Source organism: Mustela lutreola, chromosome 1 (assembly GCF_030435805.1).
Source record: "Mustela lutreola isolate mMusLut2 chromosome 1, mMusLut2.pri, whole genome shotgun sequence".
Classification (NCBI taxonomy): domain Eukaryota; kingdom Metazoa; phylum Chordata; class Mammalia; order Carnivora; family Mustelidae; genus Mustela; species Mustela lutreola.
The window spans coordinates 127,684,004-127,710,252 of NC_081290.1; the positions used below are offsets into that span (position 1 = coordinate 127,684,004).

Sequence of the window (26,249 nt, forward strand, 5' to 3'; positions counted from 1 at the left end):
GGGGGTGGAAACCGGCTTCAGACTATAGGAGTCCTGTTATTTAGGCTGTTATTTAAACGTAGTGGGATGGAATGCAAAATTCATTTTAGAGTGAGCAACCCTAGAGTAAGTTGTTGTAATATTTGTGACAATTTAGGGTACCTAAAAATATGTAGTAAACACATACATATTGTTCTCTATCTCACAGGCACTAGGTACACATAAAATGAACTTGATTTTCTACTTTTAATGTACTTAAAATAAAAAAGAAGACAAACATGCTGTTTTTGTTTTTTTGTTTGTTTTGTTTTGTTTTATATAATTTGGAAACATTTGGCATAATTAGAATTTACTTCAGTTCCAGTCAGTTCTTAATTTTTGTTACATTAGCCCCAATATTCTAATCTCTCAGAGTTAGCAATGATTATAATTCACATGGGGAAAAGGATAGATTTCTGGTCTAAGCTACTTAATAAGAGGATGTGAATAGCTGTTCTTTTATTTAACATTTTTTAAGATCCTATTGTGTGCCAGTACCACCATAGGTATCATTAATGAATGAATTTGAAGATTGTTCTAATGCTAGAAGTGAAGTGTGTATATTCTTCCTAACTAGGAAAATTAAGTAAATGTTACTTTTAAAATATAAAATAGCAAAAAAAATAATATTGTCCTTTCCCCATAATTATTATATTTATTTATTCATTTATTTATTTTAGCATTTTGAAATACTGGTGTTTAAGCTAAACACAATTGGAGACATATTAACTTTCTGTTATTTGCACATAGCCTTGCTTTTTTCTGAATGGTAAATGAGATTTTTATCAAAATTAAGCACTTCAAGCATTGACTATTGTATTTAAATTGCTAACTGAAAGGACTAAAGCATTTTTTAAAAAAAAGTCTCAAACATCTAGAAGTCTCTCTTCTATTCCAGTGCTAGAAGAATATCTTGTCACTTATTTTGTTTCTCAAGTCAGCAAAGGCTCTGATGAGGCTGCCCATAATTTGTGATTAATTTGGGGGACTAGTTGGTATCATGGCATCCCTAGAATTACGTTGTAAGGCAATTTCTTTGTCTCAGCTTCTGACAATGAAGTCCTTTCCCTCATAAAGCATGTTTGAGCACCTGGAATGGCAGATGGGACAGAATTGAGAGGAATATCAGATAACTATCCTGTATAATATTTTATCTCTATAGCCTGAAAACATGCATTTCTTATCCTTGCTAAGATTTACTTACAATATGCTTAATATTTTAAGGTTTAAGTATGCATAGGAGTTATTGTAGACTGCTATGCTTTCTAGATAAGAAGTGGTACATGTAACTGAAAAATTATACTGACAATACATAGTCGTGGAATGTTTCTTTTTAGACTTGTTCCACTTTGATTTACTGCTCCCTATATGACTCCTTCAGATCAGTTGCTCTGACAGTGCCCATGGGTAATGAAAAGTTTAAGTTCATTGCCAATTGCCTGAACAAAGACTTAAAAGCTGTGACCCTGACATAGTGGAACAGCATGTGGTATCTATTTCTCAACATCATAATAAGGTTGTGAAAGGTCAGGTGAGACGGGTCCTATCATGTCAACCTTTACACCAAATAAATTATATATTTATAAGAGAAAACTCTCTTTGTGGAATTTACTTTGTGAAACTGTCTCAAATAGAAGTGACTTATAATTTACAGGTACATTATTGGTTTTTGCTGTTGTAGGTAGGTGGGCCCCTCTGATTTCTAACATAAAGTTTGTTTCCAAAAGGGTACTATACCTGTGTGGAAGTCATCTTCACCCTGAGGAGACAGGTTGGCTTTTACATGATGGGTGTTTATGCCCCAACCTTGCTGATAGTGGTTCTCTCCTGGCTCTCCTTCTGGATCAACCCAGATGCAAGTGCTGCCCGAGTGCCCCTGGGTAAAGTATTCTGTGCTTTTCTCTCGTGTCAGGAACGAGTTATGTCCTTGCATAACTCACTATATACTCAACACTTTTAAAATAGACTTTTAGAATTGAAGGCAACCTTATTCTCATCTGTTTTTAGACTTCCCTCAAAACTTGACCTTGAGGGTACCTGAGTGGCTGAGTGGGTTAAGCTTCTGCCTTCAGCTCAGGTCATGGTCTCAGGGTCCTGGGATCAAGCCCCACATTGGGCTCTCTGCTCAGCAGGGAGCTTGCTTCCCCACCCCCGCACCGCCTGCCTCTCTACATACTTGTGATCTCTCTCTCTGTCGAATAAAATAAATAAATCTTAAAAAAAAAAAACTTGACCTTTAACTAGAATTTCTCAATGTTTATGAACTCCATAATTAAACCAAGTTTTTTTTTTTCCTTTTCATATATTTGGGTATTTTAAACAGTTAATCTATCCTACTTTGACTTTCATGCAATAATTATTAAATAATTTTCATAGATAACTAAAATCTAAACTCCCCAAGAGTGCCAAACTAAACATAAAACTATTTTGATGGGACTCTTTCTAAATTATATTGTATACCATCCCATACTCTTCAACCGGGAATATGTGGTACAGTGTATTTTTTTAAACATGACTTCATGTCATTTTCTTAAACATCAGTTATTGTGTGCTCTATCATCAGGACTGGCTAGGGAGAAGAAGAGATGGTTATCCATGCTCCCCCATTTGTTACTTTTAAAGCTCTGCCACACAGAAACAGCATCAGCCAGTCTTGAAAACTGTGTCTATATAGGGGTGAAAAAGTCTTTGCTTCATGAAATAATCAAGAGATCTTCTAATGGATGAATTGATTAAACTTAAAAATAAGAACATTGTTATAACAAATTTTGATTGTTTATAATGTTTTAAGATGTTTCATTACTGTGTGTGTATGTGTGTGTGTGTGTTTTCTGAATATCACCTGGAACTTATATAGGTAAGACTGTGGTATATCTGGCCTCTTAGGGACTGGTTGCAGCACTTTTTTTTCCATTGAAAAGAGCTTGTGCAAATCTCCCTCCTGACAGAGTAGGGGAATTAAATGAAATACAGAATTTAAAGAGTAGGCAACCAGGAAAGAAGCAATGAAAGTGACGGTTTCACCTGGGTAAGAAATGTGATGGTTTGTATTTAATAAGAGCCACAGAGACCAAATCTATATCTTAATAACCAGAAATGTGGGAAATTTCATCCGACTGGTTATGTATCTGGAATGAAGACAGAGACAACCAGGATTAACTCCTTTAGGGGATGAGAATGAACTATGTAGTATGCTGTACTGAGAATAAAACTCCTAAAAAACTAGATTTGTGTCAGACTTGTCAAAAATATCATGAATTTCCCCCAAATAGTTAATTTTTTGCTTATTAGGAATATCATGCAGGGATATAAATTGAAATGTCAGGCTTCCAAGAGTACTCTGGAGACATTTCAATCCCTGACATATTCTTGAAGGATTTTTCTCTGTAAATCCCCATCTATTACAAGACTTCTGTCATGAAGTCCCTTAACTTTCCAGTTAATATCCAGTGGAACTGTTGTATGAAGTAAACATGCTTAATGGTTGCAAGTCAGTCCCTTCCGTTAAATCTGGATTTGAATTCCTGCTCTCTGCTTACTAGCTATGACAGTTTGGACAACAAGCAGATCTAATCTCTTTAAGCCTACTCTGTTAAAATGTCGATAGGGATGTAAAACTACTCAAAGGGTTAATTGGAAGATTGAAAATATGAGTGGAAGGTGCTTATTACCCATTCAGGAGTTAATAATATGCCTCATTTATACATAACAGTTTATAAAGCACTTTTACACAATAGATTCATTTAGCAAGTATTTATTGTGCACCAACTATGTCCTAAGCAATGTTCAAGAAGTGGGCATATAGTTAAAGTAAATAGAAAATAGATAAAATAGATAAAACAAAAAAAAAAAAACACTGAGCCTCAATGAGTGTACTTTTTCTTGGAAAGAAAGAGACACCAAATAAGCACAATATGTAATCTCTAAGATGATGATATATAACTTCCAGTTATAGAACAAATAAGTCCTAGAGATAAGAAGTACAGCATAGGGAATATAGTCCATAATACTATAATAACAAGGTATGATGGCAGAATACATTTAATCATGGTGAGCATTGAACACTCAATAGAATTGTCAAATCACTTTACTGTACACCTAAAACTAATATTGCATTGTATGTCAACTCTACTTCAATTTAAGAGAGTTCAGGGACAGCAGCCTGCTTGTCAGGAACTTCTCAGAAGGAAGTGATATTGGATAAAAATGTGACAGAGGTGAAGAAATGAATCACTGTGTGTATCTAGGAAAGAATAAGCTGGGATAGTGATCATCAAGTCCAGCATTCCTGAGGCAGGAGCATGCTTGGAATATTTTTGGGAATGCCAAGGCCAATGTGGCTGGATCAGAATGAGTGAAAGTGTGATTAGTAGATGAGGTCAGAAAGACAGCAGTATTAAGGAGACCATGTAACATCTCCTAAGGCATTCTGATGATTTTGGCTGAAATGGGAAGACCTTGAGGGCTTTTACATGTGATTTGCTTTAAATTTTAGTAAATTCTCTTTGTCTGCTTTGTGTAGAACCCATTAAAAGGGGGTTTGGGTGGGAGCAGGGAAGGCAGTTATTAGGAAGCTCTAGTAATCCAGGTGAAACAATCACAGTATTGCTAGGGGGTAGAGACGCGTATAAATAGATGATGGTTATGGTAGACATAATGAGATTTGCAGATGTGTTGTATGTCGGATTTAAGAAAGCAGATTCAAGGCTGACTTCAAGGGTTTTTCTGGCTGAAAAGCCAGGAAGATGAAGCTGCCACTAAATTAGATGGGAAAATCTGTGGGCAAAGTATGTTTGAGAAGTTGGACAGACCAGGAGCTTCTTTTTGGACATGTTAAGTCTGAAATATCTTTTAGGTAGAGTTATCAGGAATTCAATTGGATATACAAGACTGGGGTTTCTAGGAAAGATTAAGGCTGGTGGTAAGAACTTCAGATTTATCAGCATACAGATGATCTTTAAAGGGAGACTGGATTATGGGTAGAGAAGACGTCTCAGAACTCAACCCCTGAGACTGAGAAGATGAGTGACAACCAACATGATGTAGCTTCCTGGGAGCCAAATGGAGAAAGCATTTCTAGGTGAAGGGAGTGATCAGTTAAGCTGCTTGTAAACCAAGTAAATTTGGGGCTAAATATTGTCATTGGATTCAGCAGCCTGAGGAAGTCACTGGTGTCCATGATAAGGACAGTTTCCATAGAGTGACAAGAGGAAAGCTTGGCTGGAGTTACTTCAAGTGAGAATAGGAGGGGAGGAACTATTGGCATCCAGTATAAACAACCCATTGGAGATTGTTAACTGTGAAAAGAAAAAGAGAATAGGGAAATAGCTGGGGTGGGAATAGGAGTTGACAGGTTTTGGGGTTTTGTTTTTAAGGTGGACAAAATCATATTATGTTTATTTTTGGTGGAAAACAAGCATTAACAAAGGAAAAAATGAGAGCTGGAAGAAGTGTAGGAGCAGAATCCTTGAGAATTGAGAGGGGATGAGATCTGGTGCACAGACTGGACTTTGCTAGGACAAAGTGGATTTGTTCCAGGGATCAGCACACTCCTGTAAAAGGCCTGATAGTAAATATTCCATGTTTTAGTTTCAGATGTACAATGTAGTGATTCAGCCCTTCTATACATTACTCAGTGCTCATCATAAGTGTACTCTTAATCTCCTTCACTCTATTTTACACATCCCCCATCCTTGTCGCCTCTAGTAACCATCACTTTGTTCTCTATAGTTAAGAGTCTGTTTTTTAATTTGTCTCTTTCTGTTTTTTTTTTTTTTAATTTTGCTCATTTGTTTTGTTTCTTAAATTTCTTAAATTCCACATGTGAATAGCATATATATATATGTATAGCATTTGTCCTTCTCTGACTTATTTTGCTTAACATTAGAATTTCTAGCTCAATCTATATTGTTGTAAATGGCAATTTCATAATTTTTATGTCTGAATAATATTTCATGGTATGTTTACATGTGTGTATGTACGGGTTTATATGTGGTATATGCATACACATACATACCACATTTTCTTTATTCATCTATGGATGGATATTTGGACTGCTTCCATAATTTGGTTATCGCAAATAATGCTGTAATAAACATGAGGAACATATATCCCTTTGAAATAGTGTTTCTGTATTTTTATGGTAAATACCTGGTACTGTAATTACTGGATGTAATTCTGGGTAGTTCTATTTTTAATTTTTTGAGGAACCTCCTTACTGTTTTCCACAGTGGTTGCACCAGTTTGCATTCCCACCAACAGTATAAAAGAGCTCTTTTTTCTCCACATCCTCACCACAACCTCACTTGTTGTTTCTTGTGTTTTTGATTTTAGCCATTCTGACAGGTGTGAGATGATATCAAAATATGTTTTTCTTTTATGAAATACTACTATAGAGTTTATCAAAAAGATGGTATCATTTGCTTCACATACTCCCTAACATTTAATTTTCTCACCTTATTGTAGTTCTCTAGTGTAATGTTGAATAGAATTGTTGAGACAGGGGTTATTCCTGTTTCTGGGTAGAAATAACTGAGCCACTCATTATTGGGTGTGGTAGTAGCTGTAGATTTTTTGTAGCTGTCTTAATTGGGTTGCATAGATTCCATTTTCTCTCTAGTTGGCTCAGAGTTTTTTTTTTTTTTTTAACATGTATGATAAAATTTGATTGAATTTGGATTGAGTTTAAATTTGATTGAATTTTGCCAAATACTTTTTATGCATGTATTTAAGTATTTAGATGGGTTTTCATATTTATTTTGGTGAATTATATTGATTGATTTCTAGATGTTACATGAGTTGCAAAAATTATTAGCACAAAAATATGTTGATAATATTTCTTTATCCCTTTAATGTCTGGCTGTTGTGGTATTCCAGATTTTGTTCCTGATATTGTTAAATTGTGAATTCTCTTTATTCTTAATCATTCTAGCTAAAAGCTTGCCCATTTCTTGACATTTTTAAAATCTCAGATTTCGTTTCATTTATCTCTTCTATTTTCCTTTTTGTTGATTTTTAGCTCTTTATTAAATTCTTTTTTTAATTAGTTTGAATTTAATTGGATATTTTTGATGCTGAAAGTGGGAACTCAGATCATTTTTAGATTTTTTTTTCCTAGATGAGCATTTAAAGTTATTAATATCCCTATAAGCACTACTTTAGCTACTATTCACAAAATTTTGATATATATTTTTTCATCTTCTTTCTGTTAAAAATATTTTCTGTTTTTTTTTTTGTGATTTCTTCTTGGCTTATGGATTTTGTTTGATTTCCAAATATTTAGAGTTTTAGTAAGTACTGGAACATGATTTTAATTTTATTTTAATGCTTTCTGATTTTGTCAGAATATGATTTCAAACTTTTGTTTATCGGAACTGTTTTTTATGGCCCAGACCAGTATATGTCTCCTGGTAACTATACCATGTTCACTTGAAAAGTATATTTGTCATCATTGGGTGTAGTGTTCTGTAAATATCAATGGAGTCAAGTTGATTGATAGTACTATTGAAGTCTTTTGTGTCTTTTGTCTAGTTATTTTTATAGCTATTGGTGAGAGAGTTATTAAATATTTTACACTATAAAAATTATGCTTCATGTATTTGGAAGCTCTGTTATTAAACCATTACATATTTGTGATTTTATCTAAAAAGGAAATCTTATTACTTTAATGTATGATTTAATGTATCATGGTACTTTAATAAAAAGATATTCCATTCAAATGGAAACAAAACTGGAGTAGCTATACTTACATTAACAAAATAGATTTTTTTTAAAGATTTTATTTATTTATTTGACATACAGAGATCACAAGGAGGCAGAGAGGCAGGCAGAGAGAGAGGAGGAAGCAGGATCTCTGCTGAGCAGAAAGCCCGATGTGGGGCTCGATCCCAGGACCCTGGGATCATGACCTGAGCCGAAGGCAGAGGATTTAACCCACTGAGCCACCCAGGTGCCCCAACAAAATAGATTTTTAAATACAGACTGTAGGGTCACCTGGGTGGCTCAGTCGGTTAAGTGTCCACCTTTGGCTCAGGTCATGATCCCAGAGTCCTAGGATCAAGCACTGCATCAGGCCCCCTGTTCAGTGGGGAGTCTGCTTCTCCCTCTGCCTCTCATCCCACTCATGTTCTCTCTCACTATCTCTCCAATAAATAAATTCTTTTTTAAAAAAAGGAGACTATAATGAGACAAAGAAGGGCATTACATTATGACAAAGAGGCCAACCCAACAAGAGAACATAATATTTGTAAATATTTATGCACCCAGCATAGGAGCACATAAATATATAAAGCAAATATTCACAGACTTAAAGGGAGAAATAGATAGCAATACATAATAGAAGGAGACTCTAATGCCCCATTTATACCAATGGATAGAACATCCAGACAGAAGATCAATAAACATCAGCCTTAAGCAGCATGTTAGAACATATGGACTTAACAGATACAGAATATTGCATCTAAGAGCAGCAGAATACATATTCTCAGGTGTACATAGAGCATTTTCCAAGATAGATCATATGTTAGGCTGAAAAACAAGTTTTAATAAATTTAAGAGGATCGAAGTCACATCAAGCAGTTTTTCAAACCACAATGGTATTACACAAGAAATTACAAAGATTTCTTTATTTGAAAGAGAGAGTGCATGTGCATGTGAGTGGGGGGAAGGGGCAGAGGGAGAGGGGGAGAGAGAATCTGAAGCATATTCCCTACTGAGCACAGAGCCTGACACAGGGCTCAGTCCCATGGCTCTGGTCATGACCTGAGCCCAAACCAAGTGTTGGAAGTTTAACCAACTGAGTGCCCCAGGTGTCCCTGAAATTAGAAATTAATTACACAAAGAAAACTTCAAAATTGACACATTTCTGGATATTAAACAGCATGCAACTGAACAACCAATGGGTCAAAAAATCAAAAGAGAAATTAAAAATACCTTGAGACAAATGAAAATGAAAGGTAACATACCAAAATTTATAGATGTAACAAATGTACTTTTAAGAGGGAAGTTCATAGTGATAAATGCTTACTTCAAGAAACAAGAGAAATCTCATATAAACAACCCAACTTTATGCCTGTAGGAACTATAAAAAAGAAGAACAAATGAAGTCAGAAGTAAGTAGATGGAAGGAAATAAAGATGATAGTAGAAATAAATGGAGATGAAAAGGACAAGAAAAAAGATCAATGAAACTAAAAGCTGTCTCTTTGAAAACAAACAAATTTAGCTAGATTCACATAGAAAGAAAGAGAAAATGCTCAGATCACTAAAATCAGGAAAAAAGAGATGTTACAACTGTTATCAACAAAAATGAAGGGTCACAAGAGACTATTAGGAACCAATAAACAGATAGCCTAGAGGAAATGGATAAACATACAACCTACCAATCCCAATCATAATAAAATAGCAAATTCAAACAGATGGATTACCAGCAAGGAGATTGAATCAATAATCATAAACCTCCCCAAAAGCAAAAGTCCTAGACTGGACAGCATCACTGGCGAGTTATTTCAAACATTTAACGTTTTTCCCAAACTTTTCCAAAAAATAGAAAACAGAAGAATTCTTCCAAACATTTAACAAGGTCAACATTACTTTGGTACCAAAAACAGACAAAAATGCCACACACTAAAAAGATTACAGGCAAATATTCCTGGTGAATACACATGCAAAAATACTCAACAAAATACTAGCAAATCTAATTTAAGAGTACATTAAAATGATCATACACCATGATCAAGTGAAATTCTTTCCAGAGATGCAAGAATGATTCAACATCTCTACATTGGTCAGTGTGATACACCACATTAACAAAATGAATGATAAAACCCCTATGACCTGTAGATACAGAAAAAGCATTTGATACATTTAAGTTTCATTTATGATTTAAAAATATGCTCCCAAGAAAGTAGATATAGAGAGACTGTACCTCAACATAATAAAACCCATATGTAACAAGCCCACAGTCAACATTTATACTCAACAATGTAAAGCTGAAAGCTTTTTATCTAAGATCAGGAATAAGACAAGGTTATCCACTCTTGCTATTTTTATTTAACATAGTATTGGAAGTCCTACACAGAGCAATTAGGCAAGAAAAAGAAATAAAAAACATCTAAATTAGAAAAGAAGAATTAAACTGTCACTATTTGCAGATGACATATTATATACAGAAAACCCTGAACACTCCATCAAAAAATGGCTAGAATTAATAAATGAATTCAGTATAGTTGCAAGGTACAAATTCAACACATAAAAATCTGCTGTGTTTCTTTATGCTAATTATGAACTATAAAAGAGATTTAGAAAATCCTATTTGCAATTGCATTAAAAAGTATAAAATATTTAGGAATAAATTTAACAAAGGATATAAATGAGCTATATACTGAAAACTACATGTTATTAAAAAAATTGAAGACAATGCAAAAAAATGGAAAGATATTCCATACCCATGGATTAGAAGATTAATATTGTTAAAATGTCTATATTACTCCAAGCAGTGTACAAATTCAGTGGAATCTCTATCAAAATTCCAATAGCATTTTTCTCAGAAATAGAATAATCCTAAAATTTGTATGTAGTTACAAAAAAATCCTGAATAGCCAGACAAGTCTTGACAAAGAAAAGCAAAACTAAAGGTATCCACACTCCCTGATTTCAAACTATACTACAAAGCTATAGCAGTTAAAACATTATGGTATTGACATGAAAAATAGATACACAGATTAATGAAACAAAATAGAGAGCCTAGAAAAAAACCATGCATATATAGTCAATTAATTTACGATGGCAGAGCCAAAAATATACAGCTGGGGAAGGACAGTCTCCTCAGTAGTGCCGGGAAAATTGGACAGTCACCTGCAAACTGGACCACTGTCTTATACATGTGCAAAAATTAATGCCAAATGGATTAAAGACTAAGTATTAGACCTGAAACCATAATCTTTTAACAGAAAACAGGTGGTAAGCTCCTTGACATAGGTCTTGGTGATGATTTTTTGAGTCTGACATCAAGAGCATAAATAAAAAATGGGACTGTATCAAACTAAAAAGCTTCTGCACAGCAAAGGAAACCATCAATTAAAATGAAAAAATAACCTACTGAATTGGAGAAAATAATTGCAAATCATATATCTGATATGTTATCATATGATATGATATATTATCATATCATATGATATGCTAATATCCAAAATATACAAAGACTTCTACAACTCAATAGCAAAAAAACCAAAACAAAACAAAATAAAAGTCCAGTTATAAAATGGGCAGAAGACTTGAATAAATGTTTTTCCAAGAGATTTACAGAGGGCCAGTAAACACATGAAAAGACACTGGATATTCTCCCAATCTTGTTTTGATTTACCTTTTCCATTGTTAACAAACATGAAAGCTCCCTCTATGAATTTTAGGTGAAGACTTTGTCCTTAGTTACTTCTTTAAGTATGGGAATAACTATGCAAACAACTATGGAACTAACTGTTATAAATTATACAGAACATTCCCTTTCTCTGGTACATAAAACACTTGAACTGCTGCTAAAAAGGAATTTTTTTAACAAATAACTTCCAGTCAAAAAGATTTGATAATTTAGACTACAACTCAGACCTCTAGCAGACCACACATACATACATTTCATTCTTATACTCTTTTCATCTGGAGCAGGACCTCTTTCAGAAATGTCAAAAAGGGGGTATAGCTCAGTGGTAGAGCATTTGACTGCAGAAATGTCAAAAAGTCTTTTTGGATTTTAGTTTGGACATGATATTAATAATGGTTTTCCTTTAGTATCCTTTGATTAAGGCATTCTGAAATGATAACATCCCAATATAATTCAGTAGTACTTCTAAATGAATTTTCATTTTATTAATCACAATTCCACATCTATGAATTTGATAAATAGTTTATCACTTAATGGTATAAAAATTATTTGGAGTTTAGACAGATATGTGAACACTTGAAGTTACTTCTTGACCGGTTCATGGCATTTGTTATTACATTAGCATTCTATTCTCCTCTCTGGCTCCATCCTTATTGCCGCAAATGGCAAGATCTCATTTTTTTATGGCTGAATAATATTACACTGTACACACACACACACACACACACACACACACCACATCTCCACATTTTCTTTATCCATTCATCTATCATTGGGCACTTGGTTGCTTTCATATCTTGCTATTGTAAATAATCCTGCAGTAAACTTAAGGATACATATATCTTTTCAAATTAGAAATTTCATTTGCTTTGAGTAGATACCCAGCAGTGGAATTTCCTTTGATTGGCTTATGATTTATTAAAATGCAGATAAAAATTCACTATGCATTACTTAATAATGAAGTAATTTTATTTGAAGAATGTATTAAGATAATGTCACAATGTTTGTCTAAAGGAATATTATTTGCTCAGATTTTCTTTTTAAAAAAGATTTTATTTATTTGTTGAGAGAGAGAGAGAGAAGGAGAGAGTATATGAGTGGCGGTTGGGATGGAGGGGGAGAGAGAGAGAGAAATCTGAAGCAGACTCTGAGCTGAGGGCAGAGCCTGAGGCAGGGCTCAGTTTCACACCGCAAGATCATGACCTGAGCTGAAATCAAGAGTTGGCCACTTTGCTGACTGAGCCACCCAGGTGCCCCATGATTTCCTATTTTAGGATTGCAAAAACAAGATATTTCCTGTTTTAATATGATTTCCTAAAGAGAAGGCATGCAATGATATTCACGTTCTCCTCCTCCAGAACTCATCTCCATTTCTATTCTTTTGCCTTTGAAATGATAAAAATTCTAATAGAATTGACTATCATGGTTTCTAACTTAATACCTGGAATTATAAATACCTCCTTTCTCCCCCCACCCCACATCTATTAATGTCATACCATTCCTTTTAAAAGACAGTCCCTTCTCTCTTTCTTTGGTTTCCTTTCTCTGAAATTCCAGCATCTTTTCCTCACAAAGCTTTCTGCATTTTCAGCATGGCCTCCATCTTCGTATTGGCTGATCTTTCTTTCCTTTTACAAAACTCTCACGTGCTTTGTGCTCTGTCATGGTCATCAGTTTCTTGGCCTTTATCTAACCTAACTCTGTATTTTCATCACCAAAGTCATCATCTTTTCTAAGTCTCTTCTTCCCATCTTTCATGGGTACTTTTCTAGTTATTCTGTTTTTCAGATAATTTTCTCAATCTTTTCCTTCTTCCTTCAATCAATAGCCAAGTCTTTTAAAATGTTCTCTTCAAAATCCTTTTGATATTAGTCCTATTCTTCTTTTCTCATGCTTTCTTTCTAAAACTGCTGTTTTTTTCCTTTCTTAGTCTGTTTTGTATATCCTTACCAGAGTAATGTTCTTGACATTCTTTTGATAATGTCATTTCTCTTCCCTCAGCTTACAGTTTCTTAATATTTTCTACCAAATTTGGTAAATTCATTATAGGGCTTTTAAGACCCACTATAATCTGACATTATTCTCCACTTTCTCATGGAGTTTCTAATATATCAAAAAATATTCAGGTATACTACTAAGTTTGATATATTCTCTGTTATTGATGAACATGAAATGCTATGGAAACATGGAGAATAGTGTGTCAATATATTCTATCTCAAGGAATTCAGTAAAGCTTATTTTTGATTGATAGTTTGACAGATAACATTTGATTAAGAATAGAAAAATTGACTTGGAAATATCATTTGCCAAATTAATACCCATAGGCATAACTCACTGTAGTTTCAAGAAATAAGTGATAGGACCTTGGATTTGTATGTTATTTTCTACTTCAGGTTGGTGACATTAGGACCTATATTAACTTTTAAAATATAGTCCTATTAATTAGTTCTTAGTTTTCCTCAGGACTAAGGATAATTAGTTTAATAGCATATAGGATGTTTATCAAGTCTTTATATTCTAAGTAATATTGTTTCCATCCGCTAGAAACCTTTCTTTCTAATAGAGACTATTTAAACTCTTGCATACTTACAAAAAAACAAACCAACAAACTCTAACTTTCAAGAGCCTCAGAATTCAACTGATCGAATATATTTTTCAATGTTTTAACTGATTATTAATACTAATATAGTACTTACCATATTTTCAAAGCAAGAGAAAAGAGAGCCAAGTACATCTTTATTAGGATAACATATCATTAACTCTCAGGGGTGGTCAAATCTAAGAATTAAAAAGTTTACTTTGCCCATAAGTGAAATGGACTCACAGAGTCAAGGCAAACCTATTACCTACATGGCTGAAAGTGAGTCTCCCTTAACATCATATGAGATTTTTTCTGATCCAGTGTATTATTGGTAGTTAGTGCCAATGGGTCATATTTGCCCATCCCCTCTTCTGAAAATATGAAGGAAGGGAGAGAAAGACTAAAGGGAAAGGCTGGGAATATGGCAAGTGGAAACAAAAGGAGAGATATAAATTAATGCAATTTTCCTTTAGGATCTTAAAATTATTTGACTTAAATTGATATATAACTAGTTAGCTTTCCATAAGTGGTTAATATTACATAGCAGAATATTAGTCTTTCCTTGAAAAGCTGAAATCATTTGTTTCCCTGAAATAATCAGGAATACTCTATCTTTATCTTTTCTATTAGATTTTGTTTTTTAATTGTGAACCTTATCAGAAAATTGTTTTGTATGCTCTATTCTTGCTCAGGTTTAGTTCTTCATAGGGTAAAATTCAGTTCTATAACTGTCTAAAATAAAGTGGAAAAATGAAATAACTAGTTAGAGAGCTTTGTGGCTTTCTTTGAGATACTATAAAATAGTTTTTAGACATCTACAATATTTAAACCCGGTCTAAATTGTGTTTTTACACCTTGGTTTAAATTTCTGTTTACTTTTAAATATTAAATATTTGTAAAAATCTCCAACCACATTCACAAATCCTAAGATAAAAAGTATGTTAGTATTGTTTTTTCTACTCTTTGAGCTTGAAAGAGACCTGAGGAGCATTGCAACTTACTGGAGAGGGATATTTTCCAAAAGTAATGTTTGCAGAACATTTCACAGGGGTAAAAAACAACTTTAACTCCCATTTCTGTTTCTGTAGGTATCTTCTCGGTACTCAGCTTGGCCTCTGAGTGTACAACCCTTGCTGCCGAACTTCCCAAAGTATCCTACGTGAAAGCTCTTGATGTATGGCTCATTGCTTGTCTTCTCTTTGGGTTTGCTTCCCTGGTGGAATATGCTGTTGTCCAGGTGATGTTGAATAACCCCAAAAGAGTTGAAGCAGAAAAAGCCAGAATTGCTAAGGCTGAGCAAGCAGATGGAAAAGGTGGAAATGCTGCTAAAAAGAATACTGTCAATGGTACAGGCACTCCTGTTCACATTAGCACTTTGCAGGTAAGATTGAAACTGTCCAGGGAAATTCTCTCCTCTATCAGGAGAAAGATACTTTTCTGTGGTGTGAAGGTTTGATAGAATTGGTGTTCACTCATTTTCTCTCACAGAAAAAAAGGAACTGTACACAGCATACTTTTTGGAAAAAATAAAAATAAAAAAACCCTTAGGTTAAATACTAATTAAGAAACAGGAATCCACACTGTATCAGATTTCTAGAACACTTTCCATGGAGTTTAATGGTACATTTCTGCTTTGATGGCTACCTTTGAATGTGGAGATCTTGCCAAAGTATAGGCCTTCTGACTGTTTCTCACTATACCCATAGTTTAGTATCTGTCCAGCTTAGTGGGGAGTGCTTACAGAATTGGACATTGCCTTATCACTTGATCATAGATTTAAGAATAATAGACAATGCCTTTAGATTCTGATAAATTCTGGAGCAGTAGGCTATTTCATGGATTAAATATAGCTATCCACTTACCCCAGTGTACCTGATTGATGTCTTCTGTATGGAATGAGTAGTAAATCAGGATACTATGTCCATTGAGCTTTGCATGATAAATTCCATAAGAGATAATAGGTTCATACTGTCCTACAACCTTGAAAACCTTACCTCTTCCTGCTATATTATAGCTCCATTAACATGGGCCATTAGTCTATTAGTTTGTTAATTACAGCCATATCCCTTACCTAGAATGTTAGGCAAGTATGCTACAGACTCTTTTCTAAGTACAAAAGGAGACAAACTGTTTCTATGTGGTGTTGCCTGAAGCTAGAATTTTTAGGAAAATTAAAAAAAATTCCTAGTTAAGTCATTAAACTCTCTTTATGAAGAATATGAAGAATAAGTATACTATTTTCATTACTGCAGAGTCATCATGACCTTAGAGAGGTCATGTTTGACATGTCTTTTCAAGCCTTTTCCATCCAGCATGTCTGTATCACTGTATGTGAAGTAAGCTTTTTGCAGACAACATATATTGTTGATTTATGGCTTTTAATCTGCTCCACCACTCTCATGTTCTGATTGGTATATTTAGATCATTTAAATTTAATGTAAGTATTGATATGTTAGGATTTCATTCTATTGTTTCATGTTTTCTTTTTATGTTTCATGTTTTTTTAATCTCTCTCTTTTCTGTTTCTTGTTTCATGAAGGTTACTTTAACATTTTTTAGAATGACATTTTGAGTTTTCTATATTGTTTTTAAGTATATTTCTTTGTCTATCTTATTTAGTGGTTGTTCTAGATACTAATTACATGTACATAACTTGTTACAATCTACTACTGTCATTATTTTGCCAGTTCATGTGATGTTACATTCTTTAACATCTCTTTAACTTTCTGTTTATGATAGAATTGTAAATATTTCTTAGAACCTATTAGAAAGTGTTAACATTTTTGTTTCGTTATCAAATATAGTTTAGAAAAACTGAGAGGGAGATGGAAAGCTTATTATATTTATATATCTTTTTGCTTACCATGTTCTTTTTTTTCTGACATCTTTCATTGTTTACTTTTAGAGAATTTCCTTTATCCATTATTTTGGATAATGCTGTTGATAACAAATTGTTCTAGTTTTCCTCCATCTGAGGAAGTCTTGATTTCCACTTCATTTCTGAAGGATATTTTCATTAGTTATAGGATTCTGGGTTGACAGTTCTTTTAACACATAAAAAATAGTTGTGCTACTTGCTTCTGACCTATATTGTTTTTAAGTATATTTCTGTGTCTTCTGATGAGAACTCCACTTCATTTGTATTGTTTTTCCCTCTGAGGGTAAACTTTCGTTTTTGCTGGCCACCTTTAAGACTTCTTTTGGTCTTTATTATTCGGAAGTTAAATTCTATGTTTTGGTGTGGATTTCTTTGCATTTGTTCAGCTCCTGTTGAGAAAGGAGGCTGATGTGGGACTTGATCACATGACCATGGGATTATGATTGGGCCAAAGTCAGACATTCAACCCTCTGAGCCACTCATGCTTTCCTCAGCTATTATTTTCTTAAGTATCTTTTCAGATCTACTATCTTTCTCCCAACTTTCTGAGTCTCTAATGACACAACTGTTAGATCCTTTATTATAGTCCCACAGATCCCTGAGGCTTTTCATTTTTTTCTAGTTGACTTTCTCTGTTTTATTGGGATGGGATAATTTCTTCGGTTATATCTTCTAATCCAGTGATTTTTTTCCTCTGCCCCTTCCATTTTTCTGTTGAGTTCATATGCTGAAATTTATATTTTGCTTAATATATTTTATAGTAATAAAATCTCCATTTGGTCTTTCTTTCATTCTTTCTTTGCTTAGATTTTGTATTTCTTTGCTAAGGCTCTCTCTTTTTCAAAAGATTTCAAACCATTGTTCACCACACCTAATTGAAGGATTTTTATCATTCATGTTTTAAAACCTTTCTCAGATAATTCTTTTTTTTTTTCATTATTTATTTATTTATTTATTTTTTATAAACATATATTTTTATCCCCAGGGGTACAGGTCTGTGAATCACAGATTTACACACTTCACAGCACTCACCAAAGCACATACCCTCCCCAATGTCCATAATCCCACCCGCTACTCCCAAACCCCCTCCCCCCAGCAACCCTCAGTTTGTTTTGTGAGATTAAGAGTCACTTATGGTTTGTCTCCCTCCCAATCCCATCTTGTTTCATTGATTCTTCTCCTACCCACTTAAGCCCCCATGTTGCATCACCACTTCCTCATATCAGGGAGATCATATGATAGTTGTCTTTCTCTGCTTGACTTATTTGGCTAAGCATGATACGCTCTAGTTCCATCCATGTTGTTGCAAATGGCAAGATTTCATTTCTTTTGATGGCTGCATAGTATTCCATTGTGTATATATACCACATCTTCTTGATCCATTCATCTGTTGATGGACATCTAGGTTCTTTCCATAGTTTGGCTATTGTGGACATTGCTGCTATAAACATTCGGGTGCACGTGCCCCTTTGGATCACTACGTTTGTATCTTTAGGGTAAATACCCAGTAGTGCAATTACTGGGTCATAGGGCAGTTCTATTTTCAACATTTTGAGGAACCTCCATGCTGTTTTCCAGAGTGGCTGCACCAGCTTGCATTCCCACCAACAGTGTAGGAGGGTTCCCCTTTCTCCGCATCCTCGCCAGCATCTGTCATTTCCTGACTTGTTGATTTTAGCCATTCTGACTGGTGTGAGGTGATATCTCATTGTGGTTTTGATTTGTATTTCCCTGATGCCGAGTGATATGGAGCACTTTTTCTTGTGTCTGTTGGCCATCTAGATGTCTTCTTTACAGAAATGTCTGTTCATGTCCTCTGCCCATTTCTTGATTGGATTATTTGTTCTTTGGGTGTTGAGTTTGCTAAGTTCTTTATAGATTCTGGACACTAGTCCTTTATCTGATATGTCGTTTGCAAATATCTTCTCCCATTCTGTCAGTTGTCTTTTGATTTTGTTAACTGTTTCCTTTGCTGTGCAAAAGCTTTTGATCTTGATGAAATCCCAATAGTTCATTTTTTCCCTTGCTTCCCTTGCCTTTGGCATTGTTCCTAGGAAGATGTTGCTGCGGCTGAGGTCGAAGAGGTTGCTGCCAGTGTTCTCCTCAAGGATTTTGATGGATTCCTTTCACACATTGAGGTCCTTCATCCATTTTGAGTCTATTTTTGTGTGTGGTGTAAGGAAATGGTCCGATTTCATTTTTCTGCATGTGGCTGTCCAATTTTCCCAGCACCACTTATTGAAGAGGCTGTCTTTTTTCCATTGGACATTCTTTCCTGCTTTGTCGAAGATTAGTTGACTGTAGAGTTGAGGGTCTATTTCTGGGCTCTCTATTCTGTTCCATTGATCTATGTGTCTGTTTTTGTGCCAGTACCATGCTGTCTTGATGATGACAGCTTTGTAATAGAGCTTGAAGTCCGGAATTGTGATGCCACCAACGTTGGCTTTCATTTTCAATATCCCTTTGGCTATTCGAGGTCTTTTCTGGTTCCATATAAATTTTAGAATTATTTGTTCCATTTCTTTGAAAAAGATGGATGGTACTTTAATAGGAATTGCATTAAATGTGTAGATTGCTTTAGGTAGCATAGACATTTTTACAATATTTATTCTTCCAATCCAGGAGCATGGAACATTTTTCCATTTCTTTGTGTCTTCCTCAATTTCTTTCATGAGTACTTTATAGTTTTCTGAGTATAGATTCTGTGCCTCTTTGGTTAGGTTTATTCCTAGGTATCTTATGGTTTTGGATGCAATTGTAAATGGGATTGACTCCTTAATTTCTCTTTCTTCTGTCTTGCTGTTGGTGTAGAGAAATGCAACTGATTTCTGTGCATTGATTTTATATCCTGACACTTTACTGAATTCCTGTATAAGTTCTAGCAGTTTTGGAGTGGAGTCTTTTGGGTTTTCCACATATGGTATCATATCATCTGTGAAGAGTGATAGTTTGACTTCTTCTTTGCCGATTTGGATGCCTTTAATTTCCTTTTGTTGTCTGATTGCTGAGGCTAGGACCTCTAGTACGATGTTGAATAGCAATGGTGATATTGGACATCCCTGCCGTGTTCCTGACCTTAGCGGAAAAGCTTTCAGTTTTTCTCCATTGAGAATGATATTTGCGGTGGGTTTTTCATAGATGGCTTTGATGATATTGAGGTATGTGCCCTCTATCCCTACACTTTGAAGAGTTTTGATCAGGAAGGGATGCTGTAATTTGTCAAATGCTTTTTCAGCATCTATTGAGAGTATCATATGGTTCTTGTTCTTTCTTTTATTGATGTGTTGTATCACATTGACTGATTTGCGGATGTTGAACCAACCTTGCAGCCCTGGAATAAATCCCACTTGGTCGTGGTGAATAATCTTTTTAATGTACTGTTGAATCCTATTGGCTAGTATTTTGTTGAGTATTTTCGCATCTGTGTTCATCAAGGATATTGGTCTATAGCTCTCTTTTTTGGTGGGATCCTTGTCTGGTTTTGGGATCAAGGTGATGCTGGCCTCATAAAATGAGTTTGGAAGTTTTCCTTCCATTTCTATTTTTTGGAACAGTTTCAGGAGAATAGGAATTAGTTCTTCTTTAAATGTTTGGTAGAATTCCCCCGGGAAGCCGTCTGGCCCTGGGCTTTTGTTTGTTTGGAGATTTTTAATGACTGTTTCAATCTCCTTACTGGTTATGGGTCTGTTCAGGCTTTCTATTTCTTCCTGGTTCAGTTGTGGTAGTTTATATGTTTCTAGGAATGCATCCATTTCTTCCAGATTGTCAAATTTATTGGCGTACAGTTGCTCATAGTATGTTTTTATAATAGTTTGTATTTCTTTGGTGTTAGTTGTGATCTCTCCTCTTTCATTCATGATTTTATTTATTTGGGTCCTTTCTCTTTTCTTTTTGATAAGTCGGGCCAGGGGTTTATCAATTTTATTAATTCTTTCTAAGAACCAGCTCCTACTTTTGTTGATTTGCTCTATTGTTTTTTTGGTTTCTATTTCATTGATTTCTGCTCTGATCTTTATGATTTCTCTTCTTCTGCTGGCTTAGGGTTTCTTTCTTGTTCTTTCTCCAGCTCCTTTAGGTGTAGGGTTAGGTTGTGTACCTGAGACCTTTCTTGTTTCTTGAGAAAGGCTTGTACCGCTATATATTTTCCTCTCAGGACTGCCTTTGTTGTGTCCCACAGATTTTGAACCGTTGTATTTTCATTATCATTTGTTTCCATGATTTTTTTCAATTCTTCTTTAATTTCCCGGTTAACCCATTCATTCTTTAGAAGGATGCTGTTTGGTCTCCATGTATTTGGGTTCTTTCCAAACTTCCTTTTGTGGTTGAGTTCTAGCTTTAGAGCATTGTGGTCTGAAAATAGGCAGGGAATGATCCCAATCTTTTGATACCCGTTGATTCCTGATTTAGGACCGAGGGTGTGATCTATTCTGGAGAATGTTCCATGTGCACTAGAAAAGAATGTGTATTCTGTTGCTTTGGGATGAAATGTTCTGAATATATCTGTGATGTCCATCTGGTCCAGTGTGTCATTGAAGGCCTTTATTTCCTTGCTGATCTTTTGCTTGGATGATCTGTCCTTTTAAGTGAGGGGAGTGTTAAAGTCCCCTACTATTATTGTATTATTGTTGATGTGTTTCTTTGATTTTGTTATTAATTGGTTTATATAGTTGGCTGTTCCCACGTTGGGGGCATAGATATTTAAAATTGTTAGATCTTCTTGTTGGACAGACCCTTTGAGTATGATATAGTGTCCTTCCTCATCTCTTATTACAGTCTTTGGCTTAAAATCTAATTGATCTGATATAAGGATTGCCACCCCTGCTTTCTTCTGATGTCCATTAGCATGGTAAATTATTTTCCACCCCTTCACTTTAAATCTGGAGGTGTCTTCGGACTTAAAATGAGTTTCTTGTTGGCAAATATAGATGGGTTTTGTTTTTTTATCCATTCTGATACCCTGTGTCTTTTGACAGGGGCATTTAGCCCATTAGCATTCAGGGTAACTATTGAGAGATATGAATTTAGTGCCATTGTTTTGCCTGTAAGGTGACTGTTACTGTATATGGTCTCTGTTCCTTTCTGATCTACCACTTGTAGGCTCTCTCTTTGCTTAGAGGACCCCTTTCATTATTTCCTGTAGAGCTGGTTTGGTGTTTGCAAATTCTTTCAGTTTTTGTTTGTCCTGGAAGCTTTTAATCTCTCCTTCTATTTTCAATGATAGCCTAGCTGGATACAGTATTCTTGGCTGCATGTTTTTCTCGTTTAGTGCTCTGAAAATATCATGCCAGCTCTTTCTGGCCTGTCAGGTCTCTGTGGATAAGTCAGCTGCCAATCTAATATTTTTACCATTGTATGTTACAGACTTCTTTTCCCGGGCTGCTTTCAGGATTTTCTCTTTGTCACTGAGACTTGTAAATTTTAATATTATGTGACGGGGTGTGGGCCTATTCTTATTGATTTTGAGGGGCATTCTCTGAACCTCCTGAATTTTGATGCTCGTTCCCTTTGGAAAATTTCCCCAATAATTCTTTCCAGTATACCTTGTGCTCCCCTCTCTCTTTCTTCTTCTTCTGGAATCCCAATTATTTTAATGTTGTTTCATCTTATGGTGTCACTTATCTCTCGAATTCTCCCCTCGTGGTCCAGTAGCTGTTTGTCCCTCTTTTGCTCAGCTTCTTTATTCTCTGTCATTTGGTCTTCTATATTACTAATTCTTTCTTCTACCTCATTTATCCTAGTAGTGAGAGCCTCCATTTTTGATTGCACCTCATTAATAGCTTTTTTGATTTCAACTTGGTTAGATTTTAGTTCTTTTATTTCTCCAGAAAGGGCTTTTATATCTCTCGAGAGGGTTTCTCTAATATCTTCCATGCCTTTTCGAGCCTGGCTAGAACCTTGAGAATTGTCATTCTGAACTCTAGATCTGACATATTACCAATGTCTGTATTGATTAGGTCCCTAGCCCTCGGTACTGCCTCTTGTTCTTTTTTTTGTGTTGAATTTTTCCGTCTTGTCATTTTGTCCAGATAAGAGTATATGAAGGAGCAAGGAAAATACTAAAAGGGTGGCAACAACCCCAGGAAAATAAGCTTCAACCAAATTAGAAGAGATCCCAAATCATGAGGGGGGAGAAAGGGGATAAAAAGAGGTTCAAAAGGAAGAAAGAAAAAAAAAAGAAAAAAGACAAAAAAAAGAAAAGAAAAGAATTTTAAAAAAAAAGAAAACAAATAAGAAAAATATAAAAAAGAAAAAAATATATATATTAGATAAACTAGTTAAAAAACGTTAAAAAAGAAAAAGGTAAAAGTTAAAAAAAAAATTTTACCAGAAGGCCAGAAAAAAAACTAAAAATGAAAAAGAAAAAAATTAAATTTACTGCAAGACTAAAAAAAAAAAAATCACAGGGAAAAAGCCATGGGTTCCGTGCTTTGCTTTCTCCGCCTCTGGAATTCTGCTGCTCTCCTTGGAATTGAAACCGCACTCCTTGGTAGGTGAACTTGGTCTTGGCTGGATTTCTTGTTGATCTTCTGGGAGAGGGGTCCTGGTGTAGTGATTCCCAAGAGTCTTTGCCCCAGACAGAATTGCACCGCCCTTACCTGGGGCCGGGTCGGCTTTGCTTTCAGGAGCTTTTGTTCCCTGAGCGCTTTCTGTAGAGTTCTGGAGGACGGGGAATACAAATGGCGGCCTCCTGGTCTCTGGCTCCAAGCCGAGAGCCCGGGGGCCACACTCCTCAGTGCGCCCTCAGAGAACAGCGCCCAGTTACTCCCGTCTGCCTGACCTCCGGCCGTGCTCCGATTCACGGAGCCTGCGACAGGTTCAAGGTAACCGTGAGTTGTGAGCTTACTGTCGGCTCTGTCTCTGCAGCCAGCTTTCCCATTCCAATACGCGCAAGCTCTGCGACACCCAGATACCCCCAATCCTTCTGTTACTCTGTGGGACCCGAGGCCACGCTGACCCCGCGTGGGCTTTGCCCTGGTTTAGCCTCTAGAGCGATGTCCCTCAGCGGAACAGACTTTTAAAAGTCCTGATTTTGTGCTCCGTTGCTCCACCGCTTGCCGGGAGCCGGCCCCTCCGCCCGGGGTCTATCTTCCCGTCGCTTTGGATTCACTTCTCCGCCGGTCCTTCCTTTCAGAAAGTGGTTGTTTTTCTCTTTCCAGAATTGCTGTTCTTCTTCTCTTCGATCTGCCGATGGATTTTCAGGTGTTTGCAATCTTTAGATAAGCTATCTAGCTGATCTCCGGCTAGCTGAAGTAGTCTCAGCCTGCTACTTCTCCGCCATCTTGACTCCTCCTCAGATAATTCTAATACATTTTTCATCTTGGTGTTGGTATCTACTGATCATATTTTTTTTTAAAAATTCAATTTGAGATCTTCTTTGGTTCTTCATATGATGAGTGATTTCTGTTGAAATCAGAACATTTTCATATTATTTTAAAACTCTGAATCTTGTTTAAACTTGCCTTGTTTTGTGGGCTTTCTCTTACTGTGTCCTTCCAGGAGAAGGAAGGATGTTGCATCAGAACTTCCAGAAGTAGAAGTTCAGATCCTCACACTGTGTGGGTCTCTTCATTATTTCAGGGTGGTATTGGGAATTTTTAATACCCCATGTGGTCTCCACTGATACGACAGGGGGAATGCCCTTGTTACCACTCTGTGGTGATAGAAGTCCTGCCTCTCTGCTAGGCCTCCTGTAGTATCATCCTCAGTGTAAAAGAGTGGAAGCAGTTTGCTTCTGCTGGGTGGGGGTGAAGGTCCTTGTTGCTTACACAGTCTCCACTGATGCAGTGGGAAAAGCAGACCCTTTTTAGTGGTCTATGGAGATGGAAGTCTAGAAGTCCCAGCTTCTTGTCTGGCCTTCTCCAATACCACTGCAGTGAGAGTATTGGGTGCCTTGTTACATCCTCTTAAAGGTGGAAGGCTCAGTTCTCCACTCAGACTTTGCTGCATGAATGGATACGGGGTTACACTTTTTTGTGTGTGGTGTTTGGCTCAAGTAGAGAGATTATTAGCCAAAAGGGTTTTCGTCTTGCTAAGCTGCTTTTTGCTTTGTTCTGTGACTAGAGGAAGCAGGATTTTATTGGGGCTATTTTTTTTTTTTCTGTGCCCATTGGCATATCAATTTCAGCTCCTTCAGCTTCAAATCTGGTATATATAAGGCAAAAAGGACACACAAGAACTCACCACCAAGTGAAGGTGCTCAGCTGATCTCCATTTATATCTCCCAGTCTTTTATCAGTTTCTCCTTTTTCCAACCTACTAATGCCTCTACTCACTAACTTGAACCCTGGCTAGTGATCTCAAGACAGAAAGCAAGGAAGGTCTACAGAATAGATGCTATTTATTTTATAGATGGAGGAGATTTTCAGAGTACCATAGAATATATCAAGATTTTAATGACAATAGATATAAAGGATAAATAAGATCTAGAACATTAGACTGAATTATGTTATATTCTATTGAAGAGTAATTATACACAATATTATATTAGTTTCAGATGGAAAACATAGTTATTTGATATTTATATACATTGGGAAATAATCAGCACAATAAGACAAGTCACAATCTGTCACCATACAAAATTGTTGCAAAATTATTGACTATATTCCCTATGCTGTAATTTATATTCTATAACTTTACTTATTTTATTAATGGAAGATTGTACTTTTAATTCCTTTAATTTATTTTTATTCATCTCCTACCCCCTCCCCTGAAACAACCATCAGTTTGTTCTCTGTATCTGTGAGTTTTGTTTGTTTTGTTTTTGATTCCACGTATAAGGCAAATAATACAGTATTTATCTTTCTCTGACTTTTCTCACTTAACATAATACTCTGTAGGTCTACCCCTCTTGTCACAAATGACAAGATTTCATTCTCTCTTGTGGTTGAGTAATATTCCATTATATGTATTTACCACATCTCCTTTATTCATTCAATTATAAGTGGATACTTAGGTTGCTTTTGTATCTCACCTATTGTAAATAAAGCTGCAGCAAAAATTGGGATACCTGTGTCTTTTTGAATTAGTGTTTTCATTTTTATCAGATAAATACACAGAAGCAGAATTGCTGGGTCAAATGGTAACTCTATTTTTAATTTTTTGAGGAAACTTCATTCTGTTTTTCAGAGTGGCTGTACCAGTTTACATTCCTGCCAACAGTGCACAACGGTGGCCTTCTGTCTGCATCTTCACCAACACTTGTCATTTCTTTTGATATTAGCCATTCTGATTGGTGTGATGCGATATCTCAGTGTGGTTTTGATTTGCATTTTCCTGATGGTTAAGATGTGGAACATCTTTCCATATGCCTGTTGATCATCTATATATACTTTGGCAAAATGTCTTTTCAGGTCTTCTGCTCAGTTTTTTTTTTTTTTAAGATTTTATTTATTCATC

The 26,249-nt window shown here is 35.5% G+C and overlaps 1 protein-coding gene across 3 annotated transcripts in view; it reads left to right on the plus strand.

The window, feature by feature from the left end:
- The window catches only part of GLRB (glycine receptor beta), a 107,041-nt gene that overhangs the window by 71,805 nt on the left and 8,987 nt on the right, over nt 1-26,249 (plus strand). For 2 of the 3 annotated variants that reach the window (XM_059173906.1, XM_059173915.1), the window contains exons 8-9: nt 1,746-1,898; nt 15,064-15,356. In XM_059173906.1, coding sequence (XP_059029889.1) covers nt 1,746-1,898; nt 15,064-15,356 — 446 coding nt within the window. The remainder of the gene's footprint in view (nt 1-1,745; nt 1,899-15,063; nt 15,357-26,249) is intronic. The other variant, XM_059173924.1, reaches the window with a different exon arrangement.